The sequence below is a fragment of the Podarcis muralis genome, chromosome 4, assembly GCF_964188315.1.
Source record: "Podarcis muralis chromosome 4, rPodMur119.hap1.1, whole genome shotgun sequence".
In the NCBI taxonomy this organism is placed as follows: Eukaryota; Metazoa; Chordata; class Lepidosauria; order Squamata; family Lacertidae; genus Podarcis; species Podarcis muralis.
In genome coordinates, this window is record NC_135658.1 from 38,081,195 (window position 1) to 38,100,391 (window position 19,197).

A 19,197-nucleotide genomic window follows, 5' to 3' on the forward strand; every position below is an offset into this window, starting at 1 on the left:
TCTGAATATTTAATTATGAACTGCAATACTGTAATATAAAAAGAACTTCTTTCTTCCAGATTTTGTAGATCAAAAGATTGACAGTGGCCCTTTGTTAATTTCTACATATTATCATGGTTTTGCTAGGTAGTTTGTACATCTCTCATTGCACATGTCCACAGTTTTAAAAAGACTTTCCAGTATGATTGCTCTGAATATAATAAATGCAAGCATATTGCTTGTTTCTTTGCAGGAGAATTGGAGTTTATGTTTCAAGACAGCACATCTATTGCAAGAAAATCACATTCTCTCAACATTCCTATTGCAATATTTATTCACTAGAAAAACTGCTATTCTTTCCTAAATATTGAGATCGTAATGTGATGGTTGTCTGTATGTCACAAGGACCTATGGAGCAATCCCTGTTACACCACCAATGAGAAGTGGCATAATTCCCCAGTGTGTGTGTGTGTGTGTGTGTGTGTGTGCGTGCGTGCGTGCGTATGTGTGTGTGTGTGTCTCACTGGGGAATTATATATATATAACAACTTTTTAAAATAAAATAAAATAAAATTATGGTTTTTATTACAGCAAGTCTACATCTACTGCAATGCCCCATCGTTTTGTTAAGTTTTAGGGGTTTTTTTATTTGGAGTGCTGTGAAGAAGCTTGGTCAATTTAACTTCGCACCTAGACTTGGGGCTGGTTCACACATGTATGTGATCTCTTGATTTTGCCTCACTTGATTACTCTAAAAAGATGCCTCCTGGTAGAATGTGTGAACCAACTCTAACAATAATAATAATTTATTTTTTGTACCCCACCCATCTAGCTGGGTTGCCCAAGTCACTCTGGGTGTCTTCCAACAAGGTATACAACACAACAGAACATCACACATTGAAAGATTCCTGATACAGGGCTTCCTTCAGATGTCTATGGAAGGTTGTGTAATTGCTTATCTCTTTGACGACTGACGGGAGAGCGTTCCACAGGGTGGGCACCACCACCAAGAAGGCCCTCTTCACTCCTTGCAGTGAGGGAACTGCCAGAAGGCCCTCGGAGCTGGATCTCAGTGTCCAGGCTGAATGATAAAGGCGTTCCATGTCAATTCTACTTCTCCACTTTGGGCAGAAAAAGTGAAATTGATAAAGAGTTCATCTGAAGGAACTCAAACTGTTTTTTTAAAGGTTAACATTTGGGAATCCTGATTATGTTGCTGGAGCCATCCTTAATCTGGAAGCTGACCTGAGCTCTTCAAAGTGCCTAGTGCAGGTTTATTTTATCCATTTGGGGCTCCTTTGCTATCTTGCATTAATTCCTTGGTATTTAAAAAGCAATGTTCAATTCTATTCCTGGATCCAGCAAGGATTAACAGCTAATGGAGGATCCTATTGTTGAATGAAGCAGCCAAGGGCCCATAAATATGGGGGTTTTTTACCATAAGAAAGTGGCTATGTGCCAGAGGGCAAATGAGTGGGGGCCCCTCCCTCACCTGGTTGGTAGTGAGAAGCACAAGAGTCAGAGTTGTGTGTGAGCTGGACTAGAAGCAAGCAGAAGTCTGCTTAAATTCAAGGCTGTGGCTAGAGGGAAAGCTATGGGGTGTTGATGTTGTAAGTTAATACTGTGTAAAGAAACCATATATCATAAAAACACCACAGTCTCCACTGTCCCTTATTGCACAGAACCCCTGGAATCTTGCATTGCTTGGTGATTTGGGAGGCGTGCAACACTTTATTTATCCCTAGTGAATTCAGTATGGTGCTGCTGGTGCTGCTGCTGTTAACATTATGGGGTGATATTCTGCCTACTTGTTATAACCTTCTGATTTGACACCTCATCGGGGAACAAAGGGTCCTTGGAGGGAAATTGCCCTCTGAGCCAACCTTGGAAGTCCCCACTGCTCTGGAAGTTCCAGCAGAGGAGGAGTCCATTCTGTCAACGCCTGAAGAGGACCTTTTGTCATCCTATGACTCTGATGCCTCCAGCCCAGAAGACCTAGCAGAACCACAGTCTTGAAAACAGGCAAGCCCCTTTGAACTAAAAAAGCTTCCATTATTTATTCATTTCATCTATGAATTCCTTGCTACAAGGCATCCCAAATAAATTTGTAATAACCTGGGGGCAGAGATAGCCTCCCAAACTGTGTAATATTTCTATTTAAGATTCAGTCTGAGGTTACCTGTTGGCAACCCCTCCCTTGATTTCTACTGGAGCCATCATCACCTACAGCATGCGGACCACAGCCCCGGGCCACCAGCAAACGAGTCAAATCAAACAGAAAGTGTTTGTTTTCCCCTTGGCATATCTGGAAAGGTTTGAGTTATCTTCTCTGTTCCATCCTCCCCCCCCCCCAAATGCGGAAATGTTTGGCAATCTGTTCTCAGTCAGAGCCAGTTCTTGTAAACAACACGAGTGCCTGTAGATTCTATTTTTACTAGATACGGAGCAGCATATTAATAATTGCTCGGGCTACGTCTTTAGAGCTCTGTTTCACTATTCATTCCACTTTATGATTCATAGCAAGTGCCATGCAATAAAATGTTATATGAATTGTATTCACCACGTTGTTTTTTTAAAAAAAAGTGTGATTTTCCAGTTTTAAAGTGAGGCTCGCACTTTGCGTCTGATGCTGCTGCCCCCAAATGGGTCTATATTCCAACAACAAAATAATTTTGGTCCACTTACTGCCTGCAGCTGAAGAAGCAGGTCATTCTTCTCCTGCACCAGAGATACCTGCTTTTCTTCAAGCTCCTTCCTCCTGGCTTCAGATTTTTCCAGGGCCTCCTTTAATTTCAGGAACTCTTCTTTCATGTTGGCCATTTCTTTTTCAGTTTCTGCAGATTTCAGCAGAGGCTTGATCTTAAAGAAAAGCTTCATCCAAGGCCAGTTTTTCACAACCATAAAAGCTCGGATATTCCACTGGATCACAAGCAGGGCATCCCTGGTTTAAGAAGAATAAGACACTCCCCTGAGCATGCTTCATAGGATCTCTGAAATGGGGCAAATTTATCTATGGTCCTTTGACTTCCCCACATCACCATACCATTTTTTATTGTTATTTTTATTTTTTCCCAACAAGTACACACTTATTACTCATTTGTTTCCTATTAGGTTATATCCACCCAATACATATAAAGCACGATTATAAATAATAATAATAATAATAATAATAATAATAATAATAATAATAATAATAATAATAATAATATATTTATACCCCTTTATTTATACTTTAGCAGTCATGGAGAATCCTGAGACCTCTAGCTTGTTAAGGGTGCCAAACTCACAGAGCTACAATTTCCAGCATACTTAACAACTACAGTTCCTAGAATTTCCATGACTGTTAAAGTGGCATAAGAGTACATTAGATGTATGCTGTGGATGAGACCTTACTAAATCTTACAATTTTTGAAAATATTTTCATGGTTCTCATTTATAGTTGGTCTAGCCCATGCTGGAACTGTCTGGTTTTTTTCTACCTTTTTTCATTTTTAGCAATGACTGCATGGTTACTTATTTCGTCTCCTGGATCTGAAACAGCATCAGTCATAATAATAATTGTTGTTGGTTAGCAAGCTACCTGTATTCTCCTTTAATCAATATTTATCATATTATGAGTTGCCTTGTCCTTCAAGGTGAGAAAGACAGGAGATAAATGGAACAGGACTGGCAAGTGTCTAATGCTTTGTTCTTCTCCATCTGTGCAAAATCCTTTTCATCCCGCCATGTAAGGAAAGGCAAAATCTGCCCCCACACTTCCCCATCTCCCTTCTGAGGGTTATGCCAGAAGATCAATTTCTAGAGAAATGTGCATGTGAAGAATCAGGAAGCATAAAACACTCGCATTTCCTTTTCTCTTCACATCATTATAACATCCAAAAGCCTTGTCAGAGTTTTTCCTCAAAGTACCACTTACCGTATTTTTCGGACTATTGGACGCACCGGTCCATAGGACGCACCTAGATTTGGGGGGGGGGGGAAATAAAGGCAAAAAAATTTATTCCCCCCCCCCCGCCAGGCGCGGGGCTGGGGCGGGGAAGCCCGAGCTTCCCCCTCCCCCAGAACGGGACCCAGAGCCATGCCGAAGCTGCGCGCAGCTTTGGCATCGCTCTGGGAGCTTGCGGGGCTGGGGGAGGAGGAAGCCTTCCGCCAGCCTCCAAACCATGTCGGGAGACAGCGGGATGGCGCGCTGCGCCTCTCCTGCTGTCCCCCGAGTTTGCGGGGCTGGGCCAGCCTTCTAACCAAGTCGGGGGACAGCGGGAAGGGCGCGCTGCGCCCCTGCCGCTGTCTCCCGAGTTTGCGGGGCTGGCGACGGGGAGGAGCAGGCTTCTCCCCCCGCCAGCCTTCTAGACAAGTCGGGGGACAGCGGGAAAGGCGCGCTGCGCCTCTCCCGCTGTCCCCCGAGTTTGCGGGGCTGGCAACGGGGAGGAGCAGGCTTCTCCCCCCGCCAGCCTTCTAGCCAAGTCGGGGGACAGCGGGAAGGGCGCGCTGCGCCTCTCCCGCTGTCCCCCGAGCTTGTGGGGCTGGCGGTGGGGCTCTCCTGAAGCCTGGAGGTTGTGGGGCTGGTGGGGGGGGGGAGAAGCAGGCTTGCTTCTCCCACCCCCAGCCTCCAGATCAGGTCGGGGAATAGCGGGATGGCGGAGCGCCGCCATCCCGCTATTCCACGACCTGATCTGGAGGTTGTGGGGCTGGGGGGGGGGGGGAGAAGCAGGCTTGCTTCTCCCACCCCCAGCCTCCAGATCAGGTCGGGGAATAGCGGGATGGCGGAGCGCCGCCATCCCGCTATTCCCCGACCTGATCTGGAGGTTGTGGGGCTGGGGGGGGGGAGAAGCAGGCTTGCTCCTCCCACCCCCAGCCTCCAGATCAGGTCGGGGAATAGCGGGATGGCGGAGCGCCGCCATCCCGCTATTCCCCGACCTGATCTGGAGGTTGTGGGGCTGGGGGGGGGGGAGAAGCAGGCTTGCTCCTCCCACCCCCAGCCTCCAGATCAGGTCGGGGAATAGCGGGATGGCGGCGCTTCGCCATCCCCCTATCCCCCGAGCTTGTGGGGCTGGGGGGGGGGAGAAGCAGGCTTGCTTCTCCCCCCGCCAGCCTCCAGATCAGGTCGGGGAATAGCGGGGTGGCGGCTCTGCGCCTCCCCGCTGTCCCCAGCTTTTGGGTGCAGGCTGCTGCCCGCAAGCCTTGCGAGCCCGCGGGACATCCCGCCGGGCTTGCAAGACTTGGGATAGCTTCCTGAAGCCTGGAGAGCGAGAGGGGTCGGTGCGCACGGACCCCTCTCGCTCTCCAGGCTTCAGCAAAAGCCTGCATTCGCACCATAGGACGCACACACATTTCCCCTTCATTTTTGGAGGGGAAAAAGTGCGTCCTATAGTGCGAAAAATACGGTATGCTACAAGGACATAGTCCCTTCCCAGCAAACATCTAGTGTTTCATCACTTAAATATTCCCCAATCTTAAGGAAGAACTTGGAAAGGCATTATCAATTATAGAAAATATTATGATTTGGTGTCCAAATATATAACTGTCTACTATGGGAAACGTGGATAGTGCTGTGGTCTAAACCACTGAGCCTAGGGCTTGCCGATCGGAAGGTCGGCGGTTCCAATCCCCATGATGGGGTGAGCCCCATGACGGGGCAGCAAATACATCCCAGCAGCTCTAGAAGTTTTTCAAGCCAAATCTTTGGCGCAGATACTTTACGGGGCCCAAATTTGGACAGATAATCATTGTAGCATTCTTGAAAATGTCCAATCCAAATTTTTAAGGACAGGGTGAGCTCCTGTTGCTTGGTCTCAGCTCCTGCCAACCTAGCAGTTCGAAAGCACGTCAAAGTGCAAATAGATAAATAGGTACCGCTCCAGCGGGAAGGTAAATGGCGTTTCCGTGCGCTGCTCTGGTTTCGCCAGAAGCGGCTTAGTCATGCTGGCCACATGACCCAGAAAAACTGTCTGCAGACAAACGCCGGCTCCCTTGGCCAGTAAAGCGAGATGAGCGCCGCAACCCCAGAGTTGTTTGCGACTGGACTTAACTTTCAGGGGTCCTTTACCTTTACCTTTACTATGACATAAGCAGTCCATACATAAATACCTTCGCTCTACGATCTTCTGGAACTCAATGCGCATCAATCTGCCTCGGGCTCTTGCTTGAATTAGTGTTAAAATCTTGGCTAATCTCTCATCCCTCATTTCTTCCAAATGTCCCAGAAGACCAGCCTTAAAGAAGACCTGAAAGGTACATGAACCTAAGACTTACAAATTCAACAAACCCTTGGCATGTAATATGGTCCAATTCAATCTTAGATTTCCAAAACAACAGTGCTAACTGGGTCAGATTACTAATGACACAACTTATACTGGCTGGTTTTGAATAGTGTAAAATCTTGTACCAAGGGAAGGTGAAGTGACATTGTAGTGTCCTGTGTGCTCTGTTGCTCCTCAAAACAGCTCAAAGCTCCAGTCCTACCCACTGACCCCTTTCCTGGTAATATGTAGCACTTAGTTCTGTGCAGACATGGCTAGGACTGCATCATAAATTTCTGCAGAATTGGACAAAATGACAGGCAGGATTCGAAACCTGCGGGACCAGAGATTTACAGAAGATTGGAAGAAGTATATGAATTATTTGAAGAGCAACTGTAATCAACAAATTACGCTAGTAGGACTACAAGAAGTTTTGTAAGGAGAAATATACAAAGCGTTACAAAGTAGAAAAAGATAGAGATATTGGCTATGAGTTTGAAATGTAATAGGGAAGATAAGAAATGCATACTGAGAGATTAGATTGGAAAATTTTCAGACAGGATTGATGGAAGTCAAAAATTGAAATAAGATGTAAAAGTATGTTTCATTACTGTTGAAAATGATATGTTAAAAAAACTTATAAAAAATTATATATATATATAAAAAGGATTGCATCAAAAAATTATACAGCTCTATGCATGTTATTTTGTAAATGCTTCCAGATGACCTGTTTACTGAACGCTCATCCTGATGTGTTTGCAGAGAGATTGGACAGCAGTGGCTATTTAATGAGCATCCATTCTGTTTAGTTTACCAGGAGATCAGATGAGGTTGCATCAAACTGTTTTCCCACTCTTTCCAGTGAATTATACCACCCTTTTCCTTATTGCAAAAAGTCTGGGGTTGGTGTTTTTTTTGGGGGGGGGGGAGGGGCGAGAGCAGATTTGTTGCACAAGGCTTCCCAATCAACTATAATTGTGCATCCTGAACTTACCAGTATGCAGTTGAAAATAGCGACAGACTATCCTATATCTACCCTATATTACAATACTTTACCTTGCAAAAAGCATGCCATATTTTTAAAAAGTCAAAGAAAAAGAATAAAGACATATCTGGATGTTTGAAAGCCAGGGGGTATGTCTCTACCCTTGGCAAGGTTTTAAAAAAATATTATTCATAAAAGTGGCAATTAGTTCTATTCTTTTACATCAATTCCTTTGAAAAATCTAGCTATTAGTAATGATGAATGGCAATTGAAACATTACAGGTACAATCAGAGCTGTGAATTATATATCCTTGGGTGGTAGACAATTGGTGGTATTTCTGATCTACTTCCTTCCTGTTTTATAATTTGATCTGACATTCAACATTATGGGGTGCATTTATTCTGGCCATTTAATCTGAAGTGCTAGAAAAGGTGTTTCCCTTATTTCTTCACATCGGTTTTCTGAACAGTGCTAGAGATTTTAGCATGAGAAGAGACCTGCTGGATCCAGAGGCAGTTTTAGGGTAGCATAATTGGTGTGAGCTGCAGGGGCCCCCCCCCCCGGTGTTGGACTGCAGGGGGTCACACAACATTGCCGTAGAACAGAATGTGAGAGGCAGGGGGCACCAAATTTTAGTGTTGCACAGGGCACTGATGAAATTTGAGAGCCCAAAGTCCACCACTGACTGGATCAGGCCAGAGGCCCACCTGGTGCAACATCCCATTTCTCACTACGGCCAATCGTATAATGTCTAGCACAGAACTAGAATACTTTGCCCACGAAAATCAACAGCATTTCTGGCTAAGGTTTATTGAAATGGGGTTACTTTTGCAAACCAACTTCCTTGCATGAGCCCAGGTTCTCTGCACACTAATTCCAATAAGCCAAACAAGCTGCATGTGAAAGCAGCAATGGTGACTAGATCAGGGGTCAGCAAACTATTTCAGCAGGGGGGCCGGTCCACTGTCCCTCAGACCTTGTGGGGGGCTAGACTATATTTAGAAGAAGAAGAAGAACGAATTCCTATGCCCCACAAATAACCCAGAGATGCCTTCTAACTAAAAGGACACATTCTACTCATATAAAAACACGCTGATAACCGGACCGTCCATCGGCCGGATTTAGAAGGTGATTGGGCTGGATCCGGCCCCCGGGCCTTAGTTTGCCTACCCATGGACTAGATAGCCTACTTTGTGTGCTTTGGAACACTTGTCACACGAGATTCCATTTGCCCCTCCCTTTCATTTCCTTAACTAACTTGTATACTGTTCTATATTTCAATAGAAATCTTAAGTGGTTTACATAAATACAACACAGAACGGAAGTGAGAAAATGGCAGTGGTGCCATTCTCTTGCTGTTTTCTGTCACTTAGTGAAGACTGTTTTACTCCAGGGGCCATTTGCCAGGTAATTTTTTTGCTTTTAAGGTTGTTTTTATATGCCATGCCTGGCTGTGCTGACTGTTAGTCGTGCTGCAATTTTATTGTTCAGGGGTTGAATTCAGGGGGACTAGGAAGGCCCAACCTATCTAGTTGTTTTAATGGGTGGATCCACCCTGCCTAGTTATTACCATGGGGGGTCTCTGTATTTAGCTTTCTACCTGCATTAATCTTTGTTCTTGTGGAATATTTGTTTGGCTTGCCCCTTGGCCTGGGTGCTTAAAGCTGAATAATGACACACAAGGAACCTCAGTTTGGTGTAATGTGTTAGGTGCCACACATCATCTGTGGGGAGCTACCTTCTTGATTTCCACTTTTGATTGTCATGTTGTTATTTTAACTGATGTAACGTGTATGGGATTGATTAACACTTGTGATTAATCAATGCACAATTCTATACAAGGCTACTCAGAAGTAAGCCCCAATGAGGTGTTTTTTGTTATTAGCCTTGGGTAAGTGGCTATAGGATGATAGCCTCTCTTTAACCAGATGTCATTTCCTACTGCCCCACAACCACCACTCTTTCATAGATGGGACAGAATAGCGTACATTGATCTTCTAGTGAACATCCATCCATCCATCCATCCATCCAGGCCTTCAACAGTGTTATAGCATCAGATTCTCTCAGATGATTAACTGAGCTCAAGGAAAGATTGAAACCATTGCTTTACCTTTGTGTGTCCAAACTTGTACTGGTTATTATCAATATCTAAAGAGGCGAGCAATTTTTCAGCAGCTTTCCTGCTGTCTACAAACTTGTCCTCGGGAATTGCAGAAGGATTCAGAATGCGGTACCTGGCAAGAATAGATTAAAAAATGTGTAAGCAGATGAAACTCTGGACCAGGTTGCTATGCCTCTCTTTACACTGGAATACAGGAGGTATATCAGACAGAAGACCAGATTCTCTGCCTTTCTGCGCATTATATGGGGGTTTCTCTGGGTTTCAGGCTGAAGCCATTTTCAGCAGTTGCTACCTACTTCTTTAAACTGAAGATGCCAAGGACTGAACATGGGACCTTCTGAATGCAAAATATATGCTCTGCCACTGATCTATGGCCCTTCCTCAATTAATGCACCCAATTAACCAGTGAAGTCAGAGCAGTCATTTGTTTTCCCCCCCTCATTAACCCAGCCCCCAACACATTAGCTAGATAATAATGTAAAATAAGGAAGATTAGGGTGAAAGGAGATAGCTTTGAACTTACAAGGCTTCACCCCAACAGCCAATTGAGCAAACTTTGCCCTGTAACTTTAAGTTATGGAAAGCATTTAAAGCAGCAAAGGGTCGTAAATATTCCCTGTAATAGCATTGCTATTAACAAAACAAACTTAAAAACATTTCTCCTTCCGGAATCTAAACAGAATGAGCTTCTCTTTCTCCAGATGAAGATTTATATAGCTGTAGCAGCAGCAACAACACCAGCAAACACTGACAACTTCCTTTTTCCCGAAAGGAATGGCACAAATGTTGACATTTAATTGTTTCCTGAAAACTAGGGTAGACAACACGGAAATTTTTTTAAAATAAAAAAAAACACACTACAACATAGAGGCAACCAGGCACAATCCTGTCTAAATTCTTACCCTCCTGCCCAACTCCCAGGTGTGGAGTGGCTGGAGGCAAAGAGACATATGCTAAGTACATGTTCAAAAGCATACATTTCATAAGCTACAGGGTTAAGGCAGGCATGCTAACAGACGCTGGGCCAAAAGAGAGCCCTGGCCCAAATGAAGTTGAAGTAGCTAGGCAGCTGAACTTCCATAACAGCCAGTATGAACTGGTGGTCTAGAAATACTTTTATAAATAAATAAAATTCTGGACCAAAATCCACACATCTGCCAAATTTCCAGCATGTGCAAAATTTTTGATTCAGCTCAGCTGCGGAAGGAACAATCAAGTAAACAAAAAAAGCCACCCAAAAGTGAATTAAGAGGATTAAAAAGGAAGGTTGCTTCTTGGGTTTGGCGGATCAGAAGTAGTAAGAATTTGGCTAGGCCACTGATCTTCACGATACCTTTGTTTAAAGTCGGCATAGATAACCCTGTTTGGAAATCCCTTGCGGCAAATACGAATTCCTTCTAAGACACCGTTACAGCGAAGCTGGTGAAGCACAAGGAAAGGGTCCATAGCACCTGGAAAGAAAACCCAACGTAGGGATTTTATTTCAGGGTGGCTTCATCACATGTCACCGGAGATAATGATTTGTATTGTGAGACCTAAGAAAAGTGCATCGTTGAAATGTTGATCCCATAAGATTATGCTGGATTTGCTTTACCTGGAGTTTTTGTTTCATTGGGAATAATGCAGCGCACAAAATGGGGAGATGTGGACTTCAGATTAGTCATCAGTTTGTTTAAATTTTCCTTTGGAGAGGAAAAGGAGATTAAAACAAGCAAAATCATGGAACATTTCAGAACAACAAACATCTGATGAGCAAGCCACCCATCTCCATGGGATAAAGAAGTGATTCAGTAGGCAGGTACATACAATGAGACTACTGTAGCTCCTCTGTTGCCCACAACTTCCCGGTGCCTGGTTACTTCTTAGTACACTTGCTTCACAATCACTGCTCTGGTTTGGATGTCACACTAAACCATAGTTTAAGCTACGTCAATGAACTTGCTCATGCACTTGCTTCTCCACACCTCCCATCTGATGTAGTCATGAGAAGGAGGCTGGAAGCACCCAGGTCTTGGTTTAAATTAAGCACAGTTCGCAGTTACATTGCAAGAGGACCAAACTGTGGTGAGTTTAAACTATGGTTTATTAAACTGTGCCAGTATCAAACTGTAGCTTCTGATCTTGATCCCCAAATAAGCAATTGATGTTGTCAAATCCAACCACGCCAACCACCTGCTAAGTTTTGGATACAACTTCTAGAGGGCTAGCCATATTTGACCATTGTTGCCAATGCAAGAGTTGCCACCATTTGTCTGTTATGGTCCCTTAAAGGTTAACAAGTTCATTGTGACATAAGCTAAAGCATACTCTATTCCCTTAAAGTTTATGGAATAAAACCTTGTAATTTTTTGAAGTCCTCCTGGATGCATTGGTGGTTGTATTGAACCCCATCCTTGATGAGCTATGACAGCTGAGTATAGTTTACCCATCTGGTTTCAAGTGCTGAATCAGAAGAGGAAATCAATAAAATGTACAGCTAATGACTTAGGAAGCTAGACAATCAGGTCTTGTATGGAGGCCTGTTTCTAATATTTTAGGTTCTCTGTTAGGAATATTCCAGCTCGTTGGTGTAAAATGACAAAGACAACAGAAAGGTTACATTTAAAAAAGAAATGAAAAATTACTTTATGCATGGATGACACTGTTTGGAAGGAAGCACCTTTCTTGCGTTTCTTCTCTCCACCTTTATCAGCTTGTGCTTAAAAAAAAAAGACAGAGCAACTAAGTTAAATACTGATTACAACACTGACATGAAGTAGAAATGTTAAATACAGTTTGCATGTTTATCAATGGCTTGGTAGGCCAGGGACAACATAGGCATCTAAACTGATTAATAAGGGGAACTTCATGGAGGGGACTTTCCATGAGGCATTTGCTTTGGTTTTAAGTTAAATATTATGTCATAGGAAAAGTGTCCAAAGGAACATTTTAGAAAGGAAAGGCAGTTTTAATAGGTCAGCCATATATTCTGGTGCTTAACACCATGTGTGGGTTACAGATAACATCAAGAACGTTATGTTGTTGTGGTGTAAAGCATACCCTGATCATGCTCCAAACACTCTTGTCGGGTTAGTGTGATGTTGCCTCATATGCACCCTCACAGAGCTACAATTCCTAGAGTTCCCTGAGTTCCAGAGGAAGAGGGATTGACAGTCACACCACTTGGGGAACTGCAGTTCTGTGTGAGGGAATAAGGGTCTCCTAACAACTCTCAGCACCCTTAACAAACTACAGCTCCCAGGAGTCTTGGGGTGGGGGAACCATGACTGTTTAAAGTGGTATGACACTGCTTTGAAGGTATACTGCACATGGGACTAACTGGAGTCAGTTCTGAAGACCTGCAAAGAATCTGAGAGGGCACCTGCTATTTTCTACACCTACAGTATAAAATTTCAGAACTGGATGAGATCTTGAGGGTCATTTAGTCCAGTCCCCTGATCCATGTAGGGCCAACAATGCAGGATGCGACTAGAGAATCCATGGCAGATGGCCATCCAGCCTCTGCTTAAGCCACCAGGGAAGGAGACCTCACCAGCTCCAGATGTGTTGGTTCTGATACAGAATGGCTCTTGGCATTAGGAAGCTTCTCCTGATAGTAAGCGTCCGTGTAAAAAAGACCTGAGTTGTGCCATGTGTTTCATGTTGCTACTAAGACGGCCATGCCCTTTGGCAGACATAGTGTGAAAACTGCATAACAAGTCCCTGGAATAACATTCCATGGCAGATTAAAAAAAAAAAAATCCCCACAGGCAAGATGATGATTCCTAGTTACCTGCAATGATGTGCGAGTGGCAGGTTGTGTTATTTTGGCTCAGCTCCTTCTCCAATTTGCGTTATGGAGCCTGCATTCTGGCTGCGTCTTCTAGACACCCTCTTATGATTCATGACAACTACATCTACTCAAATGAGGTTCTTAATAAATATTCTGTAAATTGATTGTGGCTGTAGGATATAACAGCTAAATCTCTGTAATGAGTCACACTCCTACTTATTTAACATCATTTTATGGAAACCTGCAAATTGCTGCGGTGCCCAAAGAGGACAGTTGCAAATGCGGTTATTTAAGAATTATTTCTGCTCAGTGGAGCAGAACCTTCAAAACTAAGAGATTTGATATTGAGAACCACCATTTTCTTTAATTATCAGGTGCAAAATATTTTTTATTTCCTGAAGCTGCATTTACCTTAAAGGTAAAGGTACCCCTGCCCGTACGGGCCAGTCTTGACAGACTCTAGGGTTGTGCGCTCATCTCACTCAAGAGGCCGGGGGCCAGCGCTGTCCGCAGACACTTCCGGGTCACGTGGCCAGCGTGACGAAGCTGCTCTGGCGAGCCAGAGCAGCACACGGAAACGCCATTTACCTTCCCATTGGTAAGCGGTCCCTATTTATCTACTTGCACCCGGGGGTGCTTTCGAACTGCTAGGTTGGCAGGCGCTGGGACCAAGCAACGGGAGCACACCCCGCCGCGGGGATTCGAACCGCCGACCATGCGATCGGCAAGTCCTAGGCGCTGAGGTTTTACCCACATCGCCACCTGCATTCCACTTATACTAAAAGATAGGTGGGGTGTTGCAATTTTTAAAAACGCTTTATATTCCAATAAGCGACACAACGTAGCCTATTTCCACAAAGAAACAATTCATACTGTTCCTTTTTAAACTTTGGGTGACAGCCAAGTAAACAATTCCCCTAGTGCAACCACCTTTGCTATACAGCAGAGCTTCCTCTCCCTCTCTTCTGCCCATGTGCCCCCTAAAGATATTCTGGAGGGTTTAGCTGGATACTGCCCCTTCTTTCCAATCCATATAACCATTCTTCCATAGCATCCATTATAAGCATCAACTGCTGGGCTCAGGCTCAATGAGCTCACACATTACTTGTGCTCAAGGCAGTAACTTGCGCTCATGGTTGCTGATTCACACAACCAGCTCACTATGTGCCCACTCAACCCCCTACAGAAGCCGTGTGCAGGCATTCAGGCTCCTATGTTCATCTTTGTGGGAGTGGTGACATTTCAAGCAGCCTCATCCTCTAGCCTTTGCGCAAAGAGCACAACCACCTGTGGCAGTGGAGCCTTCACACGTACAGCTCTACGTATGAAGGTTTCCTCGAAACATGGACTCCCAATGGTGCAGAAGCCTAGAAGCCTTCATGTGCACAGCTGTGGGCAGAAAGAGTCTGTTGTTACAAATGGTCATGCTTTTCACATTTCGGGACTAGCGGAAGAGGTTAATTGGTGCCTCCTTGCCTCCATGTTGATGAGCACAGGAGCATTCATGCCCAAGTAGGCCGTGACTGAAAAATGACATGGCCCCAACTAGGATATATAATTCCAATGTATTGGAAAATGCATACTATTTGTGAGTAGTACAGGTGTCTCCCCATTTACGTTATGTTCCAGGGCCAGCACGCATAAGTGAAAATAATGTAAGTAGGGAGCACTCTCAAAAAAGCCCATTTTTTCCTGCCCTCCAGCTCTCTCTGCCTCTCAGCACAACTCTCTTCAACTAGAGTTGAAGCTCTGGGGATGACTAGAGGCTGGAGGATGAGAAAAAGAGGTGGCTACCACATGCATCCACTGCTAGGCGGGGAGACTCAGCAGCCTAAACAAAGCCCCACTGTGCCTGCAGTCTCTTTAGGGCTTCCTCCACCCTCTCTGAAGACCTCTTTGGGCTCTGGGGAGGGTGTCCACATGAGCCACAAGGACTCTCCAACTCTCCCGCCATTTCCTGGATTGAATATATGTATTTATTTATTTCCCGGCGCCATGCATATATGCGGTCACACGTGTGTCAATCTCACATAAGTGGGGGCATGTCTGTAATATACATTTGCTACTTCCAGTATTTTCATGATTCGTGGTTCTGACCTCCCACAGTACTCCAATCTGTTCTTTGGAGAGGTTATTTCACTCATTTCACAGTATCATTCCCACCAACGGTGTATTCATCAGGAGTGTTAAAGACATTCCTAACTGTCTAGCATTTAAAGATGTACCTATAAAGCATTTTATGGGTGCACCTTCAAAATGTAACTCATAGTGCCTATGGCTACAGCTGAGTGATGTACCAACATCTGAGCCAGAAAGAAAGCTGAGTGATGCACCAACTGTTTGAATCAGTAGAAATAGTCATCCCACAGAGATGTTATGGAAAAAAGTACATTTAAGGCAGCAAGACCTTCAGATCTCATGAGATGGTATATTTACTCAACATTTCTGCTAAGCTTTGATCTAGGAATTAATGGGAAATGGTCATTCGACTTACCGCTGTCAGCACTGACATAATTTTCAAATAGGCTTGCCAGAAGTTTGTTGGAAGATTTTTGAAAAGTGCTCACTACAGTTTCATTGAGTGGGTCTTTGTTTTTCTCAAGCCAACCCATAATGTTATAGGGCACCTAGTGTGTGTGTGTGTGTGTGTGTGTGTGTGTGTGAGAGAGAGAGAGAGAGAGAGAGAGAGAGAGATGATAGACAGACAAAACGGAAGCAAAACAATAAAACAGATTAAATAATCAAGTCTTTTGCTTTTACCTAAATCTAATCTAATCTAAATGCCTTTTGCTTTTACCTTATAACCATTTAAAATTCTGGTTTATCTATTTATGTATTTATAAACTGCACTTTCATTAAAAAAAATGGAAGAGAAATGCAACATCTAAGAATAAAATCAACAAAAAGCATACATAAAAACATAATTAAAAAAAACAGTAACTACTGGTTGGTTTGAAAAGAGAACATTCATATTGCAAAAGTCTGTCTGCACAATATAGTTTCCAAAGGACATCTGAAAGAAGGGAGGTAATTAAGGGGGATTTTATGGGTCACTTCAGGAGTCTTCCCAGTAATATATTCATCTTAATATCAGATCTCCATTTTCCTAAATAATCACCACATCCTTCTTCCATGCATGCCCCCAGTCTTTCAGTTCCCCCTATCCCTTAGGAACATGGGAAACTGCCTTCTACTGAGCCAGACTACTAATTCATTTGTCCACACCACGGCTAGCTAAGATGGTGACAGATGTTCTTGGATTGCAACTCCCATCACTCCTGATTCTAGGGTTGCAGACTGGGGTCTTTCCTAGCCCCACCTGGGGACAACATGAATTAAACCTTTTGCATACAGAGCATGTGCTCTACCACTGAGTTTCAGTCCTTCTTTGTAGAGACAATAATAATAATAATGCCTAGAGATGAAGACAGGGACTCTGTGGTTGAATTCTAAGGCATATGTTTCAAGAGCAGATAATTTCAAACTGCTTCCAGCACACTCAGAAGCTCAACTGACTTCACCCTCAAGTTAACTTTTCAAAACTCAAAGCGTGGCATTCCTCTCGTGCCATTGCAACCACTTTGGCCCATGGCTCCATTCATCCCAGCAGGGCTTCATGCTTTGAGGTTAATGCCATTGTCCCCATCTGCAAATGCCAAAAACTTACCGCTCCAGCATAGTGCAGGAGTTCAAAATGAGCTTCATATTTCCGTTTTTTGTCAGGCCTGGGTTTCTGCAGATTGGGTGACTTGCCCAGATGATTGTCGTAAAGCTTGGCTTTGAAGGTCATATCTGTAGCCTTCGGGAACATGCATTCTTCTTCTAGGATAGACAAGATCCCCAAGGGCTACGCACAGCAATAGGGAGATAAATGTTAGGGTTTTGTTTTCCAAGGATGTCATTTAGGCTAGCATGAATGAATACTGCATCTGCAGAATCTCCCCACTCCCAATAGCTGTTAACATATTACTCTTTCAGACTGCTATCAGACTTGACGACACAGTGTGAAAATATTATATTTTATACAGATTGCTGACACAATATTGATGCTTTGGTTTTCAAAAAGGCTTGGATTGACTTACTTTTCTCAATAAATCAGTCAGAAAACAACCCAGCGTTATAATAGCTGAGGTCTATATAACTTACTACACAGCATAATGAACACATACCGCCAGCTGTGGCTTGCCAAGTTACTGACACCCATCCCAGTCTTTTTCTGCAGTTCTTGCATTGTTAGGCAACATTTGCCTTGGTGGGGCAAAAGTTGTTTAATGGTCTCTCCTAACTAATGGAAAAAACTGGTCAAGAAGATTTATTTGTTTTGAATGTGACTGCTACATCTCTGAGCATGGGCAACTATGGAAAAATGAATAAATATAGGTATATCTGTATCTCCAGTGGAAACATCAAGAATCAAAAGGTACCAGGTATATTGCTGTTGTTTAGGCTTGTCATGGTGCTAGTAGAAGAAATCAATCTTCAAAAGTATGTTTGTATTCCTTCTTTCCTTCAGAGAACTCAAGCTGGCATAGATAGTTATCTTCCTCAATTTTATGGTCAAAACTAGCTTGTCAGGTAGGTTATGCCCAGAGGCAACGACTGGCCCATGGGTCAAGCAGTAAATTTTACAGCTGCACAAAGACATAACCTAGTTCAGGGCCTAGTCAGACACGCTAGTCACTACATCACATCACTGGTAGACCTTGGGGTCTCAAATTTCAGCGGTGCCGTGTGCAATGCCAAAATTCGCCCCCCTCGCATCTTGCCTTCTGTTCTACATCATAGTTGTGGTGCTGCCTGTGGCATCCCCAAATCTCCACTCCCAGTGTGACCAAACCAGTCGCGCTCCCCTAAATCCACCCCAATCTCATTGTCTTTATGGTAAGCCATTCCTGCTATCAAACAGAAACCCCAATGATGTTTTCCATACCTTTTCAATGAGATCAATGCAGGCTTGCAAATCCAATCCAAAGTCAATGAACACCCAATCGATGCCTTCCTTTTTGTACTCTTCTTGCTCCAAGACAAACATGTGGTGATTGAAAAACTGTTGCAGTTTTTCATTTGTATAATTGATGCAAAGCTGCTCAAAGCTGTTAAACTATGAGGGGGAGGAAAGTCATAAAATTAAATTTACAGAGGAACAAGAACGAAGGCAAATATATGTAAAGTCTGTTAGTATATGATCTGAATTCCTTTAAGACTAACTTCAGTGCTAATGTGCAGAACACAACTGCTTAATTTTCAGATATGGATAGAAGAGCGCCACTGAATTCCCAAAGTGTGCCAGGCATAATATGCCAGGCATATTTTTTGAAGCCCTATTCAGAGAAGTGCCTAAGTCCCATTGGAAGTGCTGTTAGATGAAACTTTGAGCAGAACTGAAGTCAAAGCCTAACGAACATTTCCTGGATTGAGGCTGAAGTAGACTCATTATGAAAGGTATCTGTCAAAAGGCAAATATTTTCCACTTTCCAGCAACAGAAGAATTGAAGTCCTGCAAATGTCGGGGATGTTTGCTAAGAACATGAGAAGTAAATTTGTCCAAACTATGGCATTTTCCTTGCAGTGGATGGTGCTAAGTTATATAAATACTATCTACAGTTCATTGACCCTTCTAATTTTTATGGTTAAACATTTATGTCCATCTTCTCTGCCTTTGTGTGTGTATTTATATGTGCATTCCTACTGCCCTTGGGTGGATCAAATAAATTAGGTCAGCTGAACACTGGTATGCCTGTTGCAAGTATAAGTTTGCAACTTTCGTATGAAAACTTGACTACTGCTTATTTCTTACCATCACCAAAAGATCAAAATCGTAATACTAGTTACAGTTCCTTGCTTTCCAAGATGGGTTTGGAGTACGTTCCTCATGCTCTCATCAATGATAAATAAACCACACCTATACATTATCGACTAGTTCTCATTGCTCCTGATAAACTCAGCAAGCTGTACAACACGGATGTGTAATCTGTGGCCCTCCAGATGTGGGACTCTAACCCCCATCAGCCCCACCCAACATGGCCAGTGGTCAGGAATGATGGGAGTCAAGCAACATCTGAGGTGACATTCCTGCTAATACAACATTGATAGCTGGAA

General features: G+C 43.6%; 1 protein-coding gene across 1 annotated transcript in view; it reads right to left on the bottom strand.

Moving 5' to 3' along the window:
* The window catches only part of MYH15 (myosin heavy chain 15), an 84,695-nt gene that overhangs the window by 39,249 nt on the left and 26,249 nt on the right, over window positions 1–19,197 (bottom strand). Inside the window, exons 15-23 of the mRNA XM_028726718.2 lie at window positions 18,029–18,199; window positions 16,766–16,945; window positions 15,593–15,725; window positions 11,951–12,024; window positions 10,921–11,008; window positions 10,660–10,777; window positions 9,315–9,438; window positions 6,067–6,203; window positions 2,665–2,920 (exon numbers count right to left, since the gene is read on the bottom strand). Of these exons, the coding sequence (XP_028582551.2) occupies window positions 2,665–2,920; window positions 6,067–6,203; window positions 9,315–9,438; window positions 10,660–10,777; window positions 10,921–11,008; window positions 11,951–12,024; window positions 15,593–15,725; window positions 16,766–16,945; window positions 18,029–18,199 (1,281 nt within the window). The remainder of the gene's footprint in view (window positions 1–2,664; window positions 2,921–6,066; window positions 6,204–9,314; window positions 9,439–10,659; window positions 10,778–10,920; window positions 11,009–11,950; window positions 12,025–15,592; window positions 15,726–16,765; window positions 16,946–18,028; window positions 18,200–19,197) is intronic.